General features: G+C 39.4%; 1 protein-coding gene across 1 annotated transcript; it reads right to left on the bottom strand.

Moving 5' to 3' along the window:
- Window positions 1-13281: 13281 nt before the first annotated feature.
- Window positions 13282-15561, bottom strand: LOC118657877 (formyl peptide receptor-related sequence 1-like). The gene is given in 3 exon segments (XM_036312564.1): window positions 13282-13433; window positions 14167-14359; window positions 15556-15561. Coding segments are annotated over 3 exon segments (351 nt in total).
- Between the last annotated feature and the right edge of the window lie 11723 nt (window positions 15562-27284).

Here is a 27284-nt window from a genome sequence, read left to right as displayed (position 1 = left end):
AAGTGAGACATTTGAACCATATGAATATCTAAGAACAAGCACTCCAGACAGAGAGAAATAATAGCAAGTGCCAAGGCCCAGAGACAGAAACTTGCTTGAGATGGAGAAATATTCAGCATGATTGTCTGGAGCAATGTGATAGAGAGAAACAGATGGTAAGATAAAGGAAGCAGTGGGGGCCTAAATAATAAAGGGCCTTTGTTTTCTGACCAAAGAGAAAGCCGTTAGAGAGTTACGGCAGAGGAATGACATATGACGCTTGTTCTAAACGGTCACTTTATCTGTTCTATGAAAATAGACCAGGAGGCAAGAGAAACTATTATAATAGTCCAACCAAGAGATGAAGGTGAAAGTAGAAGGAAGAGGTTGATAGTGCACTTCGGTGAATTAATACCTGTCAAGTTTTTATAACAGTTTCTATCACATGGTAAACACTTGGAAATATTATTTTTATTATTGTTACCTTTTCAGTATTTATAATGCTGTTTCGTCTAACCAGAATTCTCTTCTTTACACTTATACTGAATAAATCCTTCCTAAGTCTTTAGGACTCAGTTTGAATGTTGTTTCTTACTGGAAATCTTCCTTAGGTCATTCTGGGCTTCTGTGGCATTTTGAGCATGCTTGGATATAACATACTAGAGGCCTGGTACACGAAATTCGTGCACAGGGGGGCGGGGGGTGTCCTTCAGCTCAGCCTGCACCCTCTCCAATCTGGAACCCCTTGGGGGATGTCCGACTGCTGGTTTAAACCCGATTCCTGCAGGATTGGGCCTAAACTGGCAGTCAGACATTCCTCTTACAATCCGGGACTGCTGGCTCCTAATCACTTGCCTGCCTGCCTGCCTGCTTGCCTCTAGCTGCTTCTGCCTGCCAGCCTGATCACCCCCTAACTGCTCCCTGCTGGCCCGATTGCCCCCAACTGCCCTCCCCTGCAGGCCTGGTCCCCCCCCAACTGCCCTCCCCTGCAGGCCTGGTCCCCCCCCAACTGCCCTCCCCTGATGGCCATCTTGTGACACGAGGGTGTGAGGGTCAATTTGCATATTACCTCTTTATTATATAGGATGACACACTGTTGAAACTCTTTGTGCATATGACTAGTTCTCCCATCTTCCATTTATGCTTCAATCTTCACATTCTAGTTTCCTCCTTTACTTCTGCTAGTGACCAGGTTGATTCATTCCTTGCAGATTCTTTCAGAGCATGTGGCCTCTAACTATTCACACTTGATCACACTCAATATTTTCTTTTTCCTTGGGTTTCATGACTACACAGTACCCTACATTTCCTCATATCTTCTCCATCCTGGTTTCCTCTCCATCCTCTTTATCCAATCTTCTCACTCTAATGTGTAAAGACTTGGAGTTTCTCAAATATTGGCCCTAGGCCCTATTTATGCCTCACTTTTCATTTTCCTTAGATGAGCTCATTCATTCACATCATAAGTTATATATATATATATATATATATATATATATATATATATATACACACACACACACACATATATATATATATATATCTCCAAAATATGTATCTTTTTCCTACATCTCCTCTGATTTCCAGACTAGATATTAAGTGCCTTCTTAACAATGTGGACATCCTATAGTCACTTAAAAGTTAATATTTCCTATACTGCTATTTTGATCGTCCACAACAAAAAATTATTTTTAGTTGCCCCATTGCTTCTCTTTCTTCCAACTGGTTGTCAAGCCAAAACCCAAGTGTTCTCCTTGATGCTTCCCTTGGCCTTACATTGCACCATCTTCCACACTTAATTTATTACCAAGTTCTATTCTTGAATCTGTGTCCTATATAACCTCAATTCTGTACACTTACCATCACGTTACACTGTCATATCTACAAAAATGCACGTCATAATATATTCACTTGGTGTGAGAATAAACTTAGAAAAGTAAATACATATTGTGCCAAAATATTATCCTCCATTTCACCCGGAAGAATAATTGCTAGCTGTAACAATCTTCTTCCTTCCATGGGTTGGTATAATGGGCAGTCCATTTAGGCTTCATAAGCTCAATGTCTTGACAGAATAATTACTGTCTGCCTTATGAGATGGAATGGGTATTGGTTGAAACAACTCTGCTCATGTGCTAGACTCTTAGTCACATTTAATGTGTTTACATGACCTAGCTTTTCATAAATCCTCCCTCTTTCTTCACTTCTCTGTGTACATATCTATGTGTGCATATCATCAGGAGCTCAGGCAAACATATTATGACCCACTCCTCTCTGTTTCAAGGACAAATTATTCACCTGAATAAAGAATGATGACAAAACTTAAGAGAACTGTTCTAATGGATGCTGATAAAACTTGCTGGAATGGGGATGTTTGTTGGGCACCTGTTGATTTTCACATCCTGTGCCCAACTTGTATTTTTATTAAAGTGTAATTGATATGCAATATTATATTCATTTCAGATGTACAGCATTGATTCAACATTCATATACCTTAGATGTGATCATCATGATAAGTCTAGCTACCATGTTTCTCCATACTTATTGCGATATTGACTGTATTCTCTGTCTGTATGTTACATCCCTGTGACTTACTATTTTTATAACTGGAAGTTTATACCTCTTATTCCCCTTTACCTTTTTCAGGGGCATGCCTAAGTTTTGACTAGTAAGAAAAATTACAGAAACTAGAGATATGGAGTCTAATGTATCTAGCCTAACATTTGAATATCTCTTTGACTTAGCTCTTCAGTCTTATATTTTTATTATTTATAGAATTTTATGGCTTTTCTTAATAACCCTTTTCTTCTGCTTACTCTCCAAACAGGTTCCTGTGGTTTTGCTTGTACCAATCCTTTATAGCCTGGCTAAAATATCTGGTGCTTAAATCTGTAAAATTTTTATCTCTCATTCTAGTTCATAAAGCTATCACTAAATAATTATATTAATTACATAATCATATAACTATAATTATGACCACTACTGCTAAAAATTGTCAAAAGTTTCTATGCCAGGCACTGTGATACTGGCATATATATTTATGATACATACACATATATAAAGATATACACACAAATATACCGATATATATATATATATAAATGTGTATATATATATATATATATATATGCACTAGTATACATTCTTTGTGTGTGTGTGTATATATATATGTATTATATATAATCAAATATATTGTTGGCCTAAACAGGCAGTCAGACATCCCTCTCACAATCCAGAAGTGCTGGCTCCCAACCGCTCACCTGCCTGCCTGCCTGATTGCCCCTAACTGCTTCTGCCTGCCAGACTGATCACCCCTTAACCACTCCCCTGCCAGCCTGATTGACACCTAACTGTTTCCCTGCAGGCCCAGTTGCCCCCAACTGCCCTCCCCTGCCGGCCCAGGCGCCTCCAACTGCCCTCCCCTGCAGGCCTGGTCACCCCTAACTGCCCTCCCCTGCAGGCCATCTTGTGGCCACATGGAGGCAACCATCTTTGACCACATAGGGGAGGCCATCTTGTGTGTTGGAGTGATGGTCAATTTTTATGGTCATGAATAATTAGCATATCAGGGCTAATTAGCACATCCCTCTTATTTTTGTGTTGGGGTGATAGTCAATTTGCATACTGGTCATGACTAATTAGCATATTTGGTCGTTATTAATGAGCAAACCTGGTCGTGACTGTTAGGGTGTTGTGACCAATTTGCATATTACCCTTTTATTACTATAGATACACACACACACATATGTATGTATATAATATATCCCTAACTTCATGTCTCTTGTTCATTCTTCCTAATGTACTTCATTATGCTCCAGCACTTTTCACTTGGAAACAGTTATTGAAGCATAATGACATGGTTAGAGCACTGACTTAAGCTTCAGGAGGCCTTGGTTCCTAATTTAATATTGCCACTGGCAACCGTCTGATGTTTTGCAAGGTCTCTTTACTTTGCCAGCTTCAGTTTCCTTCCCTTTATGTATTACAAGTATCTTCTTCTGAGTGGCTTACATTTTCACCCTCTTAATGGTATCTTTTGATGAACAAAGATACTTAATTTTAATTGAGTCCAATTTAGCAATCTTTTTCTTTATTGTTAATGTTTTAGGGTAGACTTGGAAGCTATTGAAGAAAATATTGCCTGCCTCAAGATTATGAAGATATTCTACATCATTTTAGAAACTATACAATCCCTTGTAATTAATTTATATAAATTATATAAATAGGTATCAAGATTCAGTCTTTTTTCAACATTGATTTGTGAATAGCCAACCCATTTTCAGTTATTGAAATTACCATTTCCCCCTATCACAGTGCAATGTCACTCTTGAAACCAATGGGCTATTTAATTGTGGGTGTGTTCCTGCAGCCTGTTTCCGTTTGTCTATCTTTGCTCAGATACTCTACTGGACTTTTTAATGTGTTTTTCTCTGTAACACCTACTTGCCTCTCACACTTTTGTTTACTGTTATGCACAGTAGGTGGCAGTCTTTCCCCTCTCTGATGTCTGTCTTTGCTATTGGCTAAAGTTTCTTGACTTGGTAGAGGCCCACCCCATGGCTATGGAAAATTCACCTTGACCTATCTCAGTCCACCTTCATCTCATTGAAATAGGTACTTAACTGATACCACTAAAAATCTAACTGGAGTTGAAATAGTCCTCTCTTCCTTGGACTTGCTTTTTTATAGTCAAGGAATGTTGGGGAGAGTGGAGGTGAGCACTTGCTGTGTGTTGTCAGCGGGGAACTGAGCTTAAGTGTTCCTCAGTATTCCAGTCAACTGGTTGTTTTAACATCATCATCATTACAGAAGTCTCATAGTTAACCTTAGGGAATGCAGATACAGTTTTGCCTTAAATACTGTTTTAAGGCAAAGTGAATGTCAGTTGCTTGTCTCAACACAACTTTCCAGGGTTTGCAATTGCTCTGTAGGATAACTATGTTCCTCACAGGTCTGGTAAGGACAAGAATCACCTTTTCCAATTCTCCATCTGATGTTTACATTTCATCTATTAGTGGGCCTCTAGCCAATGCTTAAATACTTCAGGTGATAGATAGGGATTAGCAGTTCCTTTATGAAGCTGAAATATGTCCTGGAATTTCCATCTGTTCATCCTTGACTTCAGAACAATTCTGTTGTTGTTTTTTATCACTTTTTTTTTTGATCCTACTTCAAATATTTGTTCATAATCGAGACAATCCACTCAGTCTTCTCTTGGTGAGATAATCTGTTAACCACCTGTCATTTGATACTGCTTCGTTTTTCTTTCTCAGAATGGTTGTTTGGTGCTTTTTAAAGGGAACTACTTAGAATGCTACTTCAGGACTATTTGACCAAGCAGTGGGATTGTTACCCCCTCTCTCATCTGTTCATAAATTCTATTAGTAATGTCAAAAATATATTAATTACCTTCTAATTCAATGTTATGCTTTTATTTACTTTACCACACAGAATTTGCCTACATCCTTTTCCCTCATATTATGCTGCTAAGTGTCTTTTCTACTTTTGTCCTTTTGCTGACACTTAGCTTGTCAGGTTATCTGGGGTACCAGGTGGGGAAGTGCCTCAATCTCACCACAGGGAAATGTTATGACTGGTGTATTTTTTTATTTAACAAATACTTATGTAGACTTATTATTTGTTAGGTGTTGATAGAAGGAATATGTACATTCCATTTAAATTAAGTTAAAAAGTGACAATGTGAGAAGTAGAGACAAAGGGAATGCACCTATTGCAAGAAGTTTTGCTCTAAAGAGAATGGGAAATACAGGCTGTTGCTGAAAGTGGACATGGGTTTGTAAAGGATTTTAAGATGGAAACTAATGCACTTCAAACCACTAGGCCTACTACAAATACTCTTTTCTTTAGCCTCAAAATTCTTAGTCCCTTTAATCATTTCTGAGAGTGGAAAGAAAATAATGTCATAAACCCTTTATAGAGCCTTCCAGTATTCAACACATAAAAGGCAAGTGATAAGTATTTACTGCAGGTAATAAAAGAAGGTAAAGGCAGATGCGTCTCTCTCTCTCTCTCTCTCTCTCTCTCTCTCTCTCTCTCTCTCTCTCTCTCTCTGCCTCTCTCTCTCTCTCTCTCTCTCTCCCTGCGAGGCCGAGCCACTTGCACAAATTTCACACATCGGGCCTCTAGTACAGTATTATAAAATAATATAAGAAACATATAGCCTAAAATAATCTTTTGAGAGCTTGACAGGTTTTGCTATCAAATGAGTTACAAAATAAAACAAAAATTGGTTTTCATAATTCTGTGGGGTTTGAAATTGTGAATTAAGGACTCTGAGCTTCTACCTACTTCATGGAGTTGTCATGAGGAATAAAGAGGATGATGCACGTGCCTGGCCAGTTCAGTTGTTGAATGTCAACCCCTCAACCAAAAGGCCATGGGTTTGATTTCTAGTCAGGGCATGCCCGGGTTGGGGACTCAATCCCCAGTCGTGGGTATGCAGGAGGCAGCTGATTGATGTTCTCTCTCAGTGATGTTTCTATCTCTCTATCCTCCCTTCTTCTCTCTACAATAAATAAAATTATATTAAAAAAGAGGATGATGCATGTAAAGCTTATACTCAGACCATGACAATAAAAACTTAATAAATGGTTACCACTGCTATTGCTGCCATACTTTTAGCTCACCTTAAACTTGGCATCAACTTCCTGCCCTTCCTTTTCCCTCTTTTTGGTAAAATATTTCTGTAGTATATATGGAATTTATAGGAAACTTCTGAGCTGCTCTTATATTAACTATTTTTAAAAGAATAAGCCACCAGTGTTGGAAACCACCACCGTTGGGCCCGGACAGTTGTGAGCACCTCCCATCCAGGTTTCTTTGCTGACAGAGCCCTGAGTCTCACTTTCAGAAACTGTTCTTCTCCCAGCCTGGCACCAATTCTTTTCTGGCAATAATTAACTCGATGCTCAAACAGGAGAGAAGGAAGCATTTCAGTTGAGAAATGTAAATGTTTACTGGAAGAACAGAAAATGTTTTTGTGACATGAAAACCAAAAAAAAATTTAAAAAAATCCATAGCTAAAGAAAGAGGTATACACAATATTTTGGGGCAAAAGATCAATATATAATTAACCACTTTACAAATAAGGAAATACAGGGTGGGTATGGAGAAACCACAGTAAGAGAAAGAGAGAGTATGGGAAGAAAATGAAAACAATTGGGGCGATTCTGGTTTCTGGTCCTACTACTCTTAAACTAATCTCTCACACTTTATTAATGAATTCATTCTTGACAATTAAAATTATCTGTTTAGTCTTTCTCACATCTCGAGAATCTCCAGACTCTCCCTGTCTTTATTCTACCTAGAACATTTCTGCTGACACCTTGACATCATTTCAAGCATTCTTTATAAAACAAATCTGATAATCTTTCTTGTGAGTTTTTCTTTCCCAAACTTCTGTTTTCTTGAGAGCACCCACATCATTGGCTCCTACTTTTCCATGGCCCCTGATCAACAACTAGTTCACTTTATACCCACATCCTTCTTTTTATTCCTATTTCATCACTCTGCCCCATGCCTGGATTATTCTGCTATGATATTTCATATGGGCTCTCCTGTATGCTACATGCTATGAATCTAATGGTCTCAAAGAGGCAGAGGACCTGGACTATGATTTAGTTCAGTCACTTACCAACAATGTAATCTCTGTCTCTTCTCAGTTTTCTTTGTCCCCTAACATAGTCACAAAGTCATGTTGAAACTACATTCAAAGTCTTAACTCTCACGAATAGTATTCCACTGTGTATAAATATACCACATTTTCTTTATCCATTAATCCTTTGTTGGACACTTAGGTTGTTTCCCTGCCTCAGCTATTGTGAATAATGCTTCAATGAACATGGGAGTACAGATAGCTCTTTGAGATAGTAATTTCATTTCCTTTGAATATATACTCAGAAGTTAGATTTCTGGATTATATGATAGTTCTATTTTTAGTTTTGTGAGGAACCTCCATATAGTTTTCCATAGTGACTATACCAATTTACAGTCTAACCAACAGTGTGCAAGGGTTCCCTTTTCTCCACATTCTTGCCAACACTTTTTATCTCTTGTCTTTTTCATAATAGTCTTCCTGAGAGGTACAAAGTGATATCTCATTGTGGCTTTGATTTATATTTTCCTGATGATCAATATTACTGAGTGCCTTTTCATGTATGTTGACCGTTTGTATATCTTCTTTGGAAAACTGTCTATTCAGTTCCTCTGGATTATTTGGGGGTTTTTGCTATTGACTTCTTATGAGTTGAAAATACTACCATGAGAAATTTTGACCTGGAATAAAGAAGACTTAGGATAATGTAACTTTGAGAGGTTAAGGACTGTATCATTTCTTCTGTTATACCCTTCTAGTGACAAGCACAGCTTCTGATAGAGTTTGTAGTAATTTTTCTGAATTCATTTAATAAGTAAACAATTAAAAACATGTAAGCATGATGTGAGTGGATATAAGATATATTTAAAGGGTTATTGAGTCAAATGGAAGAACATTTTCCTTTGTGCCCTCAGCAGGTAGAATTAGGTCCAATGAGTGAAAGAAGACAAATATTTAAAAGTACTTGCTAATACTCAGAACTGTCTAAATATGTAATGAGCTGCCCAGGGGTATTTGGGAGAGGAAAGGTGGCCACAGGACAGAAATAATTTTACAGGGATATGGGTGGGACATTGGGTCAAGGCCAAGCCTTAAGGGTCTTTCCAGCTAGATTTCCCCCCTGTGGAATCAAAGTGAACATGGAGAGAAAGGCATATGCCTAGAAAGGTAAAATTGGAAAGGTTTTGAATCTTCCTTTTGATTACATGTGTGTTCAACTTCTATTCTCATTTGGCTTCTCCCCTAAATATGGGCTTTATCAGAGCTGATTGGAGAACGGTCCTTAGACACTGGTGGTCTCTGAAGCTGGTTAAATGCCTGATTCAGTATATTACATAATTATATATATACTGAGTAGTGTAGTAAAAAAAAAAAATATATATATATATGTATATAAAATCTAACTTTAGGAAAATGTCTACCTCTGAAAAGGCACACTACATTATTGGTAATTCTTTAGTCTAGAAAGCAGAAGTACTTCTTTCTCATTAATAATAATGGCAAAACCAAAAAATAATTATTGATAAAAGCACCGGTAGAAATAAAATTTTATGGCAAATAATTAAAAACAAATAAGTAATAAAAAATACTCATTGCATGCCAAGAACTGTGCCAAATACCACGGAGCTCATTTAATGCTACAAAACACTTAAAGGACTCTTATTAGCCCCATCAGCAGATGAGAAAATCAAGGTTATGTAGGTTAAGACTCTTGCTTACCACACTTGAGGCTACATCATTAGAACTGGCATTAAACAGCAGATCTGAGTGAGTCCACAACCATTTTCTTCAACATGCTAGAAACCATCTTCTACCCCTTTCTCCCCGCTTCTCAATATTGGTGCACATGAAACATTTCTGTGTGTCTCTGGAAAATAGGTTATGCCTTAATCATGTGAGCATGTTGTGCTTTTTCTGTATTGGAAAAACACTAAGGAGGAAATCTCTAAAGAACAGTATGTTGAGTATTAGGTTGGAATTTGCTCAAAGAGTTACTTGGTCAAACACTACCTTGTTTTACTATCTTGTCGACTCAGTGCAGGACAAAAACTGGTGCCAAAGAAGAGTGTTAAAATCCCATAAATCATCTGCTGAACTTTACACAGAAACTTCTAACAAACACCATTAATCCAATGTTTACCAAAGGAAACAGCTTTTTCTGAAGATATTTATGGAAAGGATCCAATGTTTAAAAACATTTTCAAAACAGGTTTTAATTTTAAACCATAAAACATGTTAATGATAGAAACTTTGATAAAAGAAAAGAAGTATAAAGAGAATATTTTGTTAGAAAAGCCTTCCTTTTTAATTTCTCGTGGATCATCTGATTTCTGTCTATTTGTTCTGGCTCAGGCTTCTGACAAAACATGGAGCAAGCCCACCTTCTTTTCCTTTTAATGGCCCACCATATACCTGCGGGCACGCTCCAGGCTCCCTGTCAGGCTGGGTCTTCTCTTCTACAGTGTAAACAGGATAATAATGAAAATGTGTTGAATTGAGGATTTGGGCTTTAAAGGTACAGGGACCCTCTCAGGGGAAAAGGTAATGTATTAGGAGGGATTCAAATTGGTGCTAAAAATCTCATCAGAAGCTGAGATTGCTTTGGGATCAGCTCTTCTTTCTGTTCTCCCTTGTGGGTCACAAGGTTGCCATCTTTTAAAGCAACTTTGCTTTCTTTGTTCTCTTTCTCTTTGGACAGCAACTTCTCTGCATCTTTTCTCTTATCTTAAAGTTTCTGCTTCCTATAATTTCACCTTGCCATGACCCCTCTTGACTCAAAGCAGTCTTTGGTTTTCATCTTCTACCACCCATTATTTCATTTTCTTGTATTAATACTTTCATGTTCCTAAAATAAAAATCCTGACCTAGCTGTGTGAGCGTGCGCGCACGTGTGTGTGTGTGTGTGTGTGTGTGTGTGTGTGTGTGTGTGTGTTGTGTGTTGTAACCAGGTCACTCCATAGTTCTCAGACCAGCCTGTAGGTTGCCTGTCGTGGAGCTAGGTACATGGTGCCTGGATAAATCCATCATTGCCTTGGGATTGGGTCTTCTGGTCAACTTCATGGTCAGGTAGTAAATAGGTTGTGAGAAAAACAGCTTCCTTTCATCAGCACAGCAGGCATCCTGAGGCTTGGCATACCCAGCAGAATCATAATCCGTTCCATTTCCTTAAAGCTCTTCATGTACAAAATGCCCTCAAATAACATGACTTATCACCAACACTGTGAGGCAGCTACTGTTTCTAATTTTAAACAACAAAAAAAACAACTAAAATGAAGTATCTGGCTCCAAGCCACCCTGTTAACAAGAGAGGTCTAGAATTATGGTCTGTCTGATTTTAAGACAGGTGTTCTTTCTTTTATCTCAGAGGTTCTCAAAATTTAACATACATCAGAATCATTTGGAGGGCTCCAGAGTTTCTGATTCACTGGGTTTAGGATAGAGCCAGAGAATTTGTTGACAAGTTTCTGGAAGAGGTTCTTGTTTCCGGATGTTGTCTGGGACCATACTTTGAGAATCACTGTAGTATATAAATGGCTTCATCTGAGGCTCTCACTAATAAGCAATTGTAAGGTGCCCTTGCGGATGTCTATTATCACTCTCCCTCTACATTAAAGAAGGGGAGCATCTCTTCTACGTGCCAGACACTGAGTTACTGTAGGCAAAGACTCTCATCCCCGGCCCCTGGCACAGTGCTTTCATGGTTCATAGCACTGGCTTTAACTGATACTAGTACCTCTTTTGCAAAATATACTTCTTATTAAGCATTTATTTCTCACCACACAAATAGTTTGCAAAAATTCGTTGAAAAGAATGTGGCCTTTCAATGCTGTTTGTCTCATTTAGTATTTTTGTTTTTCAAGCCTTGTTGAAGAAATATTTTAAAAATAATGCATTAGTTCTTGTTCCTATTTACTGTGTAGAGTTTAATGAGCTCACTTTCTTTGATGATGAAACACTAGCCAATTGTTTAGGATTGGGGTTAGGGTGAGGTATGTGAGGTTGAGTCATTCAGTGGCAGAGTTGAATCCTATCTCTATTTAAAGTTTTATGTTTTATTTATCATGTTTTTTACATTAATTTTGATTTATAATTTTGATTAAATAAAATATTACATTATTTATCTTGCTGCCAAGTTTTTGGTGTCCTTTTAAAATTTGAACCTAAGGTGAATGTCTTTCTAATGTCACCCTGGTACCGTCCCTGCTAGTGTTCTGATTCCAAACACCATTATTTTAATTGTTTCTGGTACAGATTTGACTGAATGTGGGATCGATCCCACTGCTACCTGAGTTTTTATATTTCCATGGAAGCTTATTGAGATAGTGTAGTTGGAATTCTTTACGTATTTTTTTACCTCCTGCCATACTATTTGCCCTCACAAATACATTCCTAGGTTCTGCCCATTCTTCAGGCCTGATCTAACTTCCCACTCTCCATGAAGACTTTCTCACACATTGCCAGTGTGCCTCATCTTCCCATCCTGGGAACACTTACACTAATCCCCATTCCAGCAATCACAGTTATTTCAGCTAGACCCCAACTGTGCCCCATTTCTGAGTTCTAGTTTTTTAGGATTTACTTCTATCTTTGAATTACAGATTTTCACAATGCTTTTCTAGATCGTAACTTTAAGTATCTGAATTATGCTCAAGCTTGACTATGCCATTGGTTATCATTAGTTTCCTTAAAAACAATATCCTGTGGGGAAAACCTAGGAACATGATTTTTCCTTTTCTCTTTTGTAGCAGCATCATTCCAGGTCCCAACCCCTTTTTAGTGGTTAGTGATGTTGTCTGTAGATTTCCTCTTGTCCTCTGAAAATTTTCCTTTGTCTGATCAAGGGCTTTTGATATTATTTTCTGTTGTTTTTATTTCCTTAGCAATAAGTCAGTTCTGAAGTGGGAACAGATATCATGAGCTAGTAGTTAGTTCATTGAATTTGGCCCAGAACTTCTCTCTTTTGCTTCTGAAATGCTATATTGCAATCTTTATCCCTCCATGTTTAATCAATCCTGGCAAGGTTCTAACCTTGGGACTATTACCCAGGTATATAATTCCTGACATGACAGGGTTCTCTTTGAAATGGCAAATGTCTTCTCTCTTACCTCTTGGCCATCTAGTAAGGAATTAGTCCTCATTTTAGTATCTGCTTTATTTTCTCTCTAGGTCTTTTCTCTGTATGTGTTTAACAGAAGCAATAATGTCCATCTGCACCACTTATCACTTAAACAGGAGCTTTATTCTTTATAATCCAGATAACAGAATATGTATAACAGATTATTACATACATAATCTGTTACACTGTGTATATCATAAATGTTAGGCAGGAAAGGGCTATTGATTTAGTCTTGCAGACTATTACTTGCTTATTAAATTCCCCTCCATACCCTCTTCAACCAAAGTTGTATCAGGAACCAGTATCAGATTTTTGGCAAATAGCCATAAAATGAAATTTGGATCCTGGTAGTCTGATCCTATATGGATATACTGGATAAATCTTTATACTGATGACTCTCAGTATTTGTTGTTGTTGTTCTGATCAGTTTTGTGTTTCCTGTAGAAATGGAAGACTCCCACTGTCCATTTATTCATTGGTTGGGACATAATCCCTCTTCCACTTCCTATGAGATGGAAGGGGTAGTGGCCATAATTACCAAGGGAGCTGACAGGGACTGAAACAAGTGCTCCTAGAAATCATGCCCAATGAAGAAATAGAGAACCAGCTTGAGGCAGCTGTTGATAAAGGCCATAGCTGATATTAAGGGGTCTATAACTAAGACCACCTGGTGTAGGTCCTCTCTATTCTCTTGATAGGAGGCAAAGTCCAGCCATAGGGACACTTGTAAGGACCACAGCAGAGGAATAAGGCAATCACTATGGTTGCAAGGACCTGCAAGGGTCAGCTGAACCTGGCCAGCTGGCTTTGTTTTAACTTAAAGGCTACAAGGATATAGCAGCAGGTGATAATGGCCAGAGCCAGAATGAAGCCAAAGACACAATGGCTAGAGATCAACTTTTGTTACTGCAGAATAATTATTTCCTTCAACAGTCGATGACTTCCTTGAGTTTTATTTCAAAGGTCATATTGAGCCGAAACCGGTTTGGCTCAGTGGATAGAGCGTCGGCCTGCGGACTGAAGGATCCCAGGTTTGATTCCGGTCAAGGGCATGTACCTGGGTTGTGGGCACATCCCCACTGGGGGATGTGCAGGAGGCGGCTGATCGATGTATCTCTCTCGTCGATGTTTCTGACTCTCTATCCCTCTCCCTTCTTCTCTGTAAAAAATCAATAAAATATATTTAAAAAAACAAAGAAACAAAAAAAAAAACAAAGGTCATATTGAAGCAATAGGTGATCCACCGTAACTATTTCCTTGAAGACAAAGTAGGGTACATAGAAGGAGATTGCCAAAAGCTATGTTCCCAAAACTCCCAGAGCTACTTTAGCTTGTGTGTGGTGGTTCCAGGATTGGATTGGCCAGAAGATTACAACACAGCAGTTCATAGAAGTGAGGGTCAAAAGAAGGACACTGGCCAGAAAGTAAAGAATAGACATGGTGCTGTTGAACTTACAGAGCAACTGGCCAAAGAGCCAGTGGTAGTTCAGAGCCAGCAAGATGAGCTGGAGAGGCAACAAGAAGATGATGGTAAAGTCAGCCATGGCCAAGTTGAGGTACCATACCGTGTTGACTGTGCAGGGCATGTGGAAGCCGGCCACTCAGATGACGAGGCCATTGCCAGTCAGACCTAGGAAGAAAGTTATAGACTATCATGGAAAAGATGTCAAGAGGAGACCAAAGAATCATCATAATAGTCTGACATAGGCATAGAACGCTCTATGGCCAGCTGTGATAACATAGATATTTTTTCCACACTACCGTAAAAAGAGCCAAGGTTTAGTTAGACTCAGACTTCCACAACTACACACATTGCTTAAATTCTTACCATCTCCCGTCTTATAATAACTACAGAGAGCTTTCATATTCCTGCTCTAGGATGCATATTTCTCTACTGACGATATTTCTACTCCTCCTTCGTCTGCTCCTCCTCCTCCTCCTGTCCCTTCTCTACCTCCTCATTTTATTTTTATATTCAGTTTCTTTGTTACATTTACAGCACTTATTCTATGTGACCTACTTTCCATATGATATTGCATATGATATAATGATTTAAACACCTACTATGAATCCAATGTTTTGCTCATATATTGCATTTAATTTATTACTCATAACAAATCTGTGATGTAGAAAGGAATTATTATGGATGAGGAAAAAAGGTTTATAGAAGTTAGTAAATTCCTGAAAGTCAAATATCCAGTAGCTAAAAAAAAAAAATGAAGAACTGAATTTTGAGCCTAGTGCTGCTTAATTAAAGATTCATATTCTTGACACTGTTCTTTGATTCTCTCCTCGGTGTCAAGGGGAGGCTCATCTTTATTTTTTCAATTTTGTTTACAAAGGAGCTTTCCTATACTTCACAGTATTTAATAACTCCCAAGATGGAATGCTTGGCCAATCATGTTTTATTATTGATCTCATTTTATATATATGAAAACAAAGACTCCAGGAGGCTGCTTTCATGTAGCTCATGACACTTCGAACTAGCAGATCTGGGTCTTGAACTAAGACCTCCTGATGCCAAACCCTATCTTTTCCCCACCTCATCACAAAGCTTCCTTAGTGTGGGGAAAGGGTATCTTGAAGCTGGTGTCTAGAGGTGTTGGACTCTCTCCCAATGAACCCTGAAGTTCTCTTAAGGGAGTAGGGTCCCTTCAGCTGCATTTAGGAGCTGGATATAAAAGTAGCATTCTTATGAATTAATTACTTTCTCAGTTTCTTATGGAAAATTCATTAAGTTTTGCCTCATATTGTTGATATTCCTGCCTATTTCTGTTTTTTCCCCCCTCTGTTTCAATTGTTACATCCCTCAAACTGTGGGGATTGTCTTCAATCCTATTAATACCCTCATGTTTTGCTTACACTGTTCTTACTGCCTAGAATGTCCCCACCCTTTTCTGTCAGTGAAATCCTGCACAACATATTCTAGTAGATTTCTTTGCGTCCTCCTCTGGTTGCTCCTAGTATTTGGGTATCTGCTTAATTCCAGCAGTAATGCCTATTTATCAGAAATCATTGTCTCAATATTCATCATAGAAGCCACATATTATTCTGCTTCTGTCATTTAGCATCTTAGGCAAGTGATTTACCCTCTATGAGTTTTATGTTCTTCCTCTTTAAAATGGATATATAATATTTATACCTCATAGGGTTGTTGCCAAGCTCTAAAGGAATAATCCTGTGAAATATTTGGAAGTATCTCTGATATATCAAAAATACTGTTGATAATGTCAGTTATTATTTTTGTTGATGTTACTCTATTCCATAAGCATTTATTTGTTTATTGTAGTGCTGATCAAGATTAAATGAGATGATATATGTAAATATGGATTATAAAATCTAAAGAGATATATAAAGCAGAAGCCTTCTCCTAGAAGGCACTCATTTCTTTTATTGTCTTATTTACTTATTTACTTAAGTCTCTCTTTTCTTTTTTTTTAAATTGACTTCAGAGAGAGAGGAAGAGGGGAGGGAGAGAGAGAGAAAAGAGAGAAACACCCATCAGTTGCCTCCTGTACACGCCCTGACTGGGTATCAAACCCTCAACCTGGGTATGTGTCCTGACGGGGAATCGAACCCGCCACTTTCTGGTGTATGCTTTAACCAACTGAACCACACCAGTTAGGACAAGCCTCCCTCTTCTTGACCAAACCCAGCTTCCCACAAGCATTTCCCCAAAAGGCTATCCCCAAACACCTGTTGAGCCCTCATGTGCCTCTGTTAGGAGGGGAGCCCACACACACTCACCTTGGCTAGCTTGGGGCCCTGCTTCCTTGCTGGGGCTTTTGAAACAGACAAATCCTTCCTGGAGGTCTTTCCACTGTATGGGGCTATGGGATTCTAAGGCATCTGTGTCAGTTTTTAGTCTGGAGAAGACTCTACTAAGGAACTAAATAATACACTGGAAAAGTGGAACTTAGAGATATAAGCATGAAGGTTTGTCTAAAAGCCTAAAATTCTTTCACAATAAGCATGTTTTGTTTGTTTGTTTTAACTCCTTGGGGACTTGAAGTTTAGTGGTCTTTGGTTTAGGCCAGTGGCCAGCAAACTGCGGCTCGCGAGCCACATGCGGCTCTTTGTTTCCTTGAGTGTGGCTCTTCCACAAAATACCAACTTCTGCGCATGGGCCACGAAGTTTCAATCGCACTGTATGTGTGCACCCGCACATGGTATTTTGTGGAAGAGCCACACTCAAGGGGCCAAAGAGCTGCATGTGGCTCGCGAGCCACAGTTTGCCAACCACTGGTAGGTCATTGAAACTTTTAGGAAATGTCAACCTTGTCCTTGAAGGAATTTGTGTCTAAGCTTTTTAAACAAATGTATAAAAAATAATTCAAAAGTACATGAGCATAGTAAAGCTTGATGTTAATGTAAACAGTAACAGTTAACATTTGTGGAGTGCTTAGTATAGGGCAGCTTTCATCTCTCTTTTGTCTGTACTTTGGCAAGAGCAGTATGATGTGATGGCATTCTGAAAGACCACATCAGAGAATGTCTTATGGAGATGGAAGGGGTGATGGCTTGATCACAAATGGCAATAAAATCACTGGACTTTGAAGGCTTTTGAGTCTTAATTTTGAGACCAAGCTGTAAAATGAGCTTAACCTCATTGAGCCTTAGCAATAAAATTAGTATTGATTCTTATAGCTTAAATAGGTCCAGTTAATGAAAGCAATTTGGCAACCAGAAAGCATACTATAAATGTGTGAATTATTACTTGATTTAAAATAGTTTGATATTATAAAGATGTAATGTTTGTATTTGGAATGGCCATCTCCAAGGTTATACTTGGGTAGATGGGAAAACTGAGGCTCAGAGAAGTTCTCTCTGGCCCTTGCACTGTTGAGACAGCTCATTCATTGCATCTTAGAAATACAGTGGGGCCTTGACTTACGAGTGTCCCGACTAACGAGTTTTTCGAGATACGAGCTGTCTCTCAGCCGATTTTTTGCTTTGAATTGCGAGCTAAAATTCAGGTTACGAGCCAGCTTCAGATACCCCACCGCTAGTTGGCGCTGCGAACGTCACAGTGAACGCCACAACATCAGCCCAGCATCACGTGTCTCACTCGTTCACTTTAAGATTTGACAAACGAGTAATTTGAGTTATGAGCTCCGTCATGGAACGAATTAAACTCATAAGTCAAGTCCCCACTGTATCTAGTGACCTCCCCTACATGCAGAAAGTTGGAACTGGATACCTCCCCAAAGGTGGGAGGGGTAACTTTGTGGGAAGACTGAAAGGTGAGTGAAGTTTTAAAATTGGAAGATAGGGGAAGAGGTAGCATTAGAAGTAAAAGTTGAATATAATTCTGAATTTAAATATTGAATATAAATATGTTAATATAAATTATGAATATGAATCATGAGTCTGCTGTGGTAAGCTGTGACTGTATTTGCCCATCTGTCTTTCCAGTCTTGAGGACAGCAGTTTGCTATGTGTCTTCCATCTCTTACAGATCCAAGAAGAGTTGTTGATTTTTTTAGTCTGTTTAGCTTTTTGCTTATTGTTAGGTCAGAATGGTGACTTCCAAGCTTTTTATATGTGGAATCAGAAAGCAGCTCTATCCTTTCTCAGTGCTTTCTACTATGGTCGATGATAAAATCTTGGAAGTCCTGCATTTGGTATCCATGACATAGGAATGTCAGGAGGATTGAATATGAATGTAATCTGTGTTCACCAGAATATCTATCAAAGTTTTCCCATGATGGAAGGATCCTGAAGCTCTCCCTCTGCACTGCTAAATATATATATATTTTTTAAATTAAATCTTTATTGTTCAGATTATTACATTTGTTCCTCTTTTTTTCCCCCCCATAACTCCCCTCCTCCCAGTTCCCGCCCCACCCTCCGCCCTCACTCCCCACCCACTGTCCTCATCTATAGGTGCACGATTTTTGTCCAGTCTCTTCCCGCATCTCCCACACCCCTTTCCCCCCCAGGAATAGTCAGTCCATTCCCTTTCTATGTCCCTGATTCTATTATAATCACCAGTTCATTCTGTTCATCAGATTATTTATTCACTTGATTCTTAGATTCACTTGTTGATAGATGCATATTTGTTGTTCATAATTTGTATCTTTACCTTTTTCTTCCTCTTCCTCTTCTTAAAGGATACCTTTCAGCATTTCATATAATCCTGGTTTGGTGGTGATGAACTCCTTTAGCTTTTCCTTATCTGTGAAGCTCTTTATCTGACCTTCAATTCTGAATGATAGCTTTGCTGGGTAAAGTAATCTTGGTTGTAGGTTCTTGGTATTCATCACTTTGAATATTTCTTGCCACTCCCTTCTGGCCTGCAAAGTTTCTGTTGAGAAATCAGCTGACAGTCGTATGGGTATTCCCTTGTAGGTAACTGAGTTTCTTTCTCTTGCTGTTTTTAAGATTCTCTCTTTATCTTTTGCTCTTGGCATTTTAATGATGATGTGTCTTGGTGTGGTCCTCTTTGGATTCCTTTTGTTTGGGGTTCTCCGCGCTTCTTGGACCTGTAAGTCCATTTCTTTCACCAGGTGGGGGAAGTTTTCTGTCATTATTTCTTCAAATAGGTTTTCAATATCTTGCTCTCTCTCATCTTCTGGCACCCCTATAATTCTGATGTTGGTACGCTTGAAGCTGTCCCAGAGGCTCCTTACACTATCCTCGCATTTTTGGATTCTTTTTTCATTTTGCTTTTCCGGTTGGGTGTTTTTTGCTTCCTCGCATTTCAAATCATTGACTTGATTCTTGCGCTCCTCTGGTCTGCTGTCGGGAGTCTGTATAATATTCGTTATTTCAGTCCGTGTATGCTTAATTTCTAGTTGGTTCCCCAATATAAGATCGAGGGTCTCATTAGTTTTCTTGTAGATCTCATTAAGTTTATCGGCGGCTTCTAAACAGTTCTTGAGAGACCTTAAAAGTGTGGTTCTGAACTCTATATCTTCCATTGACAATTTTGTCCTGTTTCTTTGTCTCCGCATTTTGTTATGCTTCCTTGGTGCACCCCCTAGTGGTCTTTGTTCGCAGTCTGATAGTTAAATCTTGATTGTTGTAGCTAATTCCAGGGAGGGTTTGACCTCCAGGCCAAGTGGCTATGAGAATCAGCTGTGTCAGCAGTGAGAGAACTTCTGTCCTCTAGGGAGGTGCTAATCTAGCCTTTGCCTGAGGCTATTCTGCAAATGCCTTTGTGCAGGGCTTGGGCAGGGCGGGTCTCACAGGATCAACAGGGTGGGCCGGAGAGAGCAGTTATGGCGGCTCTCAGTCCTGTCCCCAGGGGCTCTGCCTCTCTGAGTCCCAGCACCCGCTGTAAAGCTCAGAGAGAAAGCTGCACTCGCTCTGACCGAAGCCAGACAGTCCCCCTTCTCCCGTTTGAGTCTGGGTCCCTAAAGACTCGTCCGGATCTGGAGGTCAGATTCTGCGACTCCCTCCCGATTGAAAACGCCAACCGTGCCCTCCGCCGCCAGCCCGCTCAGCGCACTCCGCACCTCAGAATTTGACTTCAGCACTGCGCCTCCTCTGAGTGTCCGTATGCGTTTCTCTTTCCTCCTAGTTGTAGGACTTCCACTCAGCCAGCGTTCCTGTGGTTCTGGGTGATGTCCCTTCCGTTTTTTGGTTTCACTTTTGAAGTAGTTGTTCAAAGCAGCAAACTCCGGCGTTAGTCTATGCCGCCATCTTGGTTCTCCTGCACTGCTAAATATTTAAGGTTGCTGTGAAAGCCTCTTAGGATTAGAGGCTCCCAATTACATTAGTCAGTTTGACTACCCTGCTGTCATTCTGTGTATCTCACTCTACACACACGCACATGCACACACGCCCAAATCCACTATAATAGTTGACATAGTATTTCTTGTATCTGGATTATCATCTGAGAAGTGAAACTAAAACAATAAACCTCCACCTTCTCATTTTTGACTTTACAATTTATTTTTCCTCTAGTATAGAGCCTGGCACACAGAAGGTATTCATAACCAATTGTCTGTTGTTTTGCTTTGTTTCATAGACAGACTGTACTCCTCTAAACTGGTCACAAGAGGGCACTTGTACACCATTTTGAAAATTTTTCATGTTCAACATCAAATTTCATAAACCCTTATCGTTTCCCATGGCTTGAAAGAAAAAAAAGTACAGTTCTGGAGCTTCTAAACCAAAGAGGCATATCAGCCATAATCTAATCCAGTTTGTCAATTTGGTGAGGCATTGCAAGTTATTGTAAATATTTCAAAAAAGAAAAAATTTAAGTATTTAAATTGGTATTGAAGATATCAAGTGTCTTTGCTTTTGACTTAAATTATTATAGCTCCACTTAGTTGATAGGCAAAACGTTAAAAAATTGGAATTTATAGGGAAAAATAATTTGTGAATCAGTATTTACTGAGCTGGAGACTTTGCTTGTGGTACAGTTCTAGAAATAGTAGGAGAGAAGCGTAAGCTATTTTAAAGTGGTTTACTGCAGTCTTGAGCACTTCTAGAAAAAGATTTTTTAATTTGAGAGAGAGAGAGAGGAAGGGAGAGAAACATCAATTGATTGCCTTCTGAACATGCCCCACCCAGGGATCGAACCTACAACCCAGGCATGTACCCTAACTTGGAATCGAACTGACAACCTTTTGGTGCACAGGATGACACTCAGCCATATGAGCCACATCAGCCAGGCATTGAGCACTTTTTAAAAAAAAAAAATTAAGTTTTAGGCTAAGAAAGCTATCCGGACCTATGATCATAGAATTGGAAAGGGTAATGAAAGTTATTTAATGCATCTTCTTACCCATTATAAGAAACTTTTCTATAGTAAATATGACATTAATCTATCTCTATTTGTGGGTTTCAATACTGAATCACTAAATTGTACATTCTTATAAGTTCTAATCACATTTAAAAAAAAAAACAGCCCTCAAATTCTATTCTCTATCCAAGTCTATTCTTCCTTCATTGTGATAGCCTTGCTGTGATAGCAAGTATTTAAATAATATCTTAAGGTTTCCTTGATTCATCTTATCTCTGGCTGATGTTGCCATATCCATAAATTGTCCCTCATATAATTTTTTGAAAGCCTGGACACCCTTTTTAAAAGACGGGTTTGCTGTGGTTAAATATGGCCCGTATTGTTTGCAACTCCCCCCACCAAGAAGTAGAGTCTATTTCCTCTCCCCTTGGATCTGGACTGGTCCTATGACTTGGTCAGAATAATAGAAAATAGCATAAGAGATTCTGTGGATCTTTTGAGGCTAAAAAGTAGGACATCTGCAGTTTCAGTTTTCATATCTTGGAATGCACTTTCTTAAACTCATGGGGACAGCTCCTGCTGAGCTCCTAGCCAAAGCCAGCCACAAATGCCAGTTTTGTATAGTATAAGTGGATGGAGCTAGTGCACTGAGGTGGGTAGGGATAGAGCAAGTTCCTTCACTGGAGAACTGATTTAACTAACAGAGGAGAGGCATCCATGGGTTTGGCCTGGCATGGGGAGTCAGGGCCCAAGTAGAGTATGAAGGGCATCCACTGAACAGACAAATAGCAAGAGAATCCAAGCCCTTGCAGAGTGAGGAGGACATTTACATATATATACATGTCCCGACCCGCGGGACAACAACGTGGGAACGAAGAGACACCCTAGGAGAATGAAACAAACAAGGGACACGAGAGAATGGAGGCAAGACAAGTTCTGATCAAGCCTCAAACTTTATTCTCACAGCGGCAGGATATATACTGTTTTGGGGAAGGGGGGTGGGTAAAGGGGTCTATGGGCAGTAGCCTATTACTAGTGATTTAGGATGGCTGTGCTTATTAGCGGAGATGTGTGATTTAGCAGGCTCTGGATGGCTGTGTGCTTATCAGTGGAGATATGTGATTTAGCGGCTGTGTGAGGGTAGTTTATCTTTAACTGCTGGCCAATTTGCAAGACACAGGTGGTTTCTGGTAATTAGGAGTTTTTGGAGGAACCAGAAACTTATAGTTTTTAAGATGGCTTTGTCTAAGCCAATATCTCTAATGGCTCCCAACAATTCCTCCCTTTTTCTTTATTAAGGGTGGGCTTTAACCGACTGGGGGAGTAGGGACCTGGTTCCTCCCGTGGGATCCCATCCCACCGTCAGTGGCTCTTGGTATCTTTTGGGGAGGAGAGGCAGAGCCGATAGTTATGTATGGATACCAACCTCTATGCAAACCAGGTGTGCTCACAGGGAAATCCAGAGACGGTCGAAAATTTTGTGACCTTCCCTTGCAGTGCTTTGCCGTGCACCCAGGTCGGTGCCCATGCCTTTCTCCTTCTATGGGGAGTAGGCAAGCATCCCTCTGGCGTCATGCTGTCCCCGCAGGGAGGGAGTTTTGGCATTCATTATAATCACATTCACGGTCTAACATGGCTAGACGATGGTAGTGTACCTGAATGGGTTTGGCCAGGACGCTATCAACCTGCTGTTTTACAAGTCTGTTAATTTTCTAAAAGCCCAGGGGCCGAAAGCTAGGATTAGGAGAAGGCTTATAAGGGGGCCGAGAACAGGAAGCAGGTAGGGCAGGAGTCCGTTCAGTCCGCTCCAAAGGGGGTTCTCGAATAATTTTCTCCGTCTTTTCACTAGATCTTCTTGTAACTTCTTTATCTTGTCTCGGACGATCCCGGATTTGTTGGCATAGAAGCAGCAGCGTTCCTGTAGGGCTAAGCATATTCCTCCCTGTTCTGCTGTGAGCAAATCTAACCCTCTTCTATTTTGTAGTACTACTTCAGCTAATGAATCTATCTGATCTTGGAGATCATTGATAGTGCCTGAGAGAGCTTGGACATCATCATTTAGCTGGTTAGATAATTTATTATAGGTGTGTAATGCTGTCCCTAATCCGGCGGAACCGGTAGCTACAGCTCCTTTTGGCAAAAAAAGTCAAGAGAGGTCAATACAGAATGCTTAAGTGCCTTCCCCAGGAGGCCCTCCACACAGTGGAAAGGAATAAATCCCTTCATGTAAAACATTCAAATTCATTTGTAAATTTGTTTGGGATAAATGCACAAGATACTGTTGTAAAGCATCAAAAATTATGAATAAAACTTGTAGAATAATACCATGTAAGAATATTCTTTGCTCTAAGTCATGACAACTTGATTTTAAACTCAAGGTTTGGAATGAGGAACCTAGTTAGCAAAAAAAGCAATTTACAGAAGCAGAGACAGCATGCTATCTAAATTATAGTTCTGGGTAAACACATTATCTAGAGTCCTTGGGTAATAAAGGAAAAATGTGCCTTCTAAGACATATGAAACTTACAGCTTTTACCCAAATTAATTATTACCATACTTCACTTTACTGTGCCCCAGGTGGTCTCTGGGCTGTTGGTTGTCTGGTTTGTCTTTCTCCTGCTGGATTACACTTGGAGAACTTTACCTTAAAAAAGAAAAATCTTTCCTTTTTTACACCAAGTAACCTGCAGGGTTACTTCTTGGATGTTGACTGATAGGGCCGCAAGGCCATGTATTCCAAGTTTAAGTCATTAAACATTTATGGTGACTGTACTTATTTTCAGATCTGGTATTTTAACAGCAAATCATTAGATTATTCTGTAAATATTAGTGGAAGATATTTCAAAATATTAAAATTTCTTCTTTTTATTAAATTTAAAATAATGTTTTTTAAACAGCGTTCCCTTTCGGCTTATTTGCAAATACAGAGGGATCATGGGAAGCCTTCAGTAACTTTTTAGAAGAATTTTACTTTACTAGGATTCAATTGCTTACAAGGATTAGTAAATTCAGTAAAGCTTTATGTCTGATACCCGAGGTGCAAACGCTGCCCCACCTCCAGCCTAATTTAAAATGCAGTAGTGAGGAGCTTTTGTATTTCAAATTACATCTTAAAATCTCACTGCTGTATTTTAAGAAATATTAAACAAAATAACTTGTTTTGCCCTTTCTCAGAGGCAAAAACTTAAAATATATATTTATTAATTTTTATTTGATAAAGCTTTCCATATGATTTCAAGTATATTAAATTTAGCTAAATTTAAAAAGAGAGAATAGACTTTTGAAAAACATTTCAGGGCCCGTGAAATTTCTCAAAGTCATTCCTTAGTTATAGTTTTGAAATCCAACTTGAGAGACCACCAAATATATATATAATTTAAAAATTATATACTTCTTATAATTATTAAGAGATATCAATTAAATTTAAAGCAAATTAAATATTTAGCATTCTTCAAATCAATACTTTTACATTTAAGGATATATTTCAAACAAAATATAAGGCATTTTCAATTAATAGATTAACTTCTATCATCTAGACTTCATACTAGGCATACTCAGAGTAACATTTCAGTATTATAAATTTCAATACTTTTAGATGATTTGAACTTAAAAGTTTTAAGTTTCCAGCCATAGCTATTCTTATGTAAACTTGACTATCAACTTCCTGGTGGTACTTGCCTTAGGGCGGGAAATTTCAAATGAGCTACTTTAAATCGCCTTGGGAAGCCTATCTGCATTTCTTTCTCAGGTTCATCTTTGCCATTTTTAAGACCAAAACAGTCTCGGGTTTTTATTCTGTACTCAGCAAAAGGTCAAGTTCAGCTCAAAACTATGCGCACTCGTTTTTAAACTGGCCTTTTCCCTTTACATGTGCACAGAAATCCCGGATGCATTTTTAAATTTGTAAAAGCTTTTCAGTTACAAGAAGGACTTTAATTTTAGAATACTTGGGGAGGGGGCGTCCACACTGGATCGCCACGTGCTTCTTCTTCCCTTCCCCCACATTCTGCTTTTGGGGGAAGTTTCAGCAAATGACTCAGATGGCATATTTTCCCCAAAGTCATGCTTATAGAAAAAGACATTTTAAATTTTTTCCTATTTTGCTTTCTAAAGTCACGGCTAGCACCCAAAGTTATCTTAGTCAAGGTTTGGTTGTCATAAGATGTTCTCCGGTAATTTTTAAATAAAACATTAAGTAATCTCATTGCGGGAGAGCTTGTAACTCTGCTCTCTCTTGCCACCTTTGAATCTCTCCACACCAGAGGCGGATTCAACAGCAGGGTTTCATTTCTTATTACAGATTTTAGATTCCAAATACAAATTAAGTTAAGAAAACACATTAAGATGACCATGGCACTATTTTTTCAGCCTGATTTTAAGGAGTACCTTTTAATATTCCAATTTCTTTATAATTTGGCCTTTTTGCACAGGTGATTTTATTAACGGCAAATTAAACATTTCAGGATTAGGACATGGAGGTGGAGGGAGCCATGAAGGCCATTTCTCCCCTTTTTTTTCCTTTCTGCTTCTCTTAAGGAGCGGAGGGTGCAAGGGGGAGGAGATCCATCCTCCTTGACCTCTGCTAAAGCCTCTAGGAAATGAAATGCCGTGTTCTACAAGGGGAAACAATTTTTGGCAAGTTCTGATTAACTTTTTTGGCAAACTTTTAAGATTTAATGTACCTTTTTCAAGAAACCAAGGGTTATGTTCTATAATAACATGCAAAACTATAAAAGATTACCTTCTAAAATTTTAACACTTTAAACATGCTAATCAAAAGTCTATAATAAACCATGAGCAAAGGTTAGTGACGAAAGTGAAAAAATTCTTTAAATCTTTCTTTTTAACCCGAAATCCTCGAGCCTTGAGGGACTCCCTGAGCCCTCTGAGAAATTCTTAAATCTTTCTCTTAACCCTTACTCCCCGTGTCCTGAGGGACTCCCTGAGCCCATCTAGAAATACCTCATGAGAGTTCAATGAGTTGCCCATTATTTTGGCTGGGTAGTTCTCAAGATTTCCTCCTCCACGTAAGCCTCTGGGACGTATAAACCCCGTGCCAGGTCAGCTGGGAATTTCTTAAATCTCTGGTGATCCTTATGTAACCGCTCTCCTTTCACCTTATGGCCTCTGCTCGCGTGTCATAGGTCGGGATGTATAAGCCCCATACCAGGATAGCAACCACTAAGACATAGCGAGCTCAGAGTTTGCCAGAGAGGGCGACACAGGTCGGGCCAGAGAAAAATTACTTTTCCCAGTGATTCAGAGTTTTCACTGCCGGTGTCGGGTACCCTTCACTCTTCCCCGAACGGCGAGGTGAAGTGCTTATTAGTGGACTGGAGGGAGATCAAGAAAACTAAAAGGGCCAGCCAAAGAGGGTGAAGGCTCTCAAGAGGTATTTTGAAATTCTTGCTTGGAAAGCTTCGTCTGCTTACCTTCACAACGATCTGTCTCACGGGCGGGCGAAACCGTGGCGATCAAGATGCCGAGTCTTCACTCACGAGTCAATACTGCGCGGCGACTCTATGGGGTGCCTGGCCAGGCGCTTCAAGCAGACGTTCTCGCAGGGGGTCCCCAAGTTGCCACGTTGGGCGCCAGACTGTCCCGACCCGCGGGACAACAACGTGGGAACGAAGAGACACCCTAGGAGAATGAAACAAACAAGGGACACGAGAGAATGGAGGCAAGACAAGTTCTGATCAAGCCTCAAACTTTATTCTCACAGCGGCAGGATATATACTGTTTTGGGGAAGGGGGGTGGGTAAAGGGGTCTATGGGCAGTAGCCTATTACTAGTGATTTAGGATGGCTGTGCTTATTAGCGGAGATGTGTGATTTAGCAGGCTCTGGATGGCTGTGTGCTTATCAGTGGAGATATGT

Source organism: Myotis myotis, unplaced genomic scaffold, assembly GCF_014108235.1.
Source record: "Myotis myotis isolate mMyoMyo1 unplaced genomic scaffold, mMyoMyo1.p scaffold_m19_p_6, whole genome shotgun sequence".
Taxonomy (NCBI): Eukaryota; Metazoa; Chordata; class Mammalia; order Chiroptera; family Vespertilionidae; genus Myotis; species Myotis myotis.
This window is presented reverse-complemented; position numbering and strand designations above follow the sequence as displayed.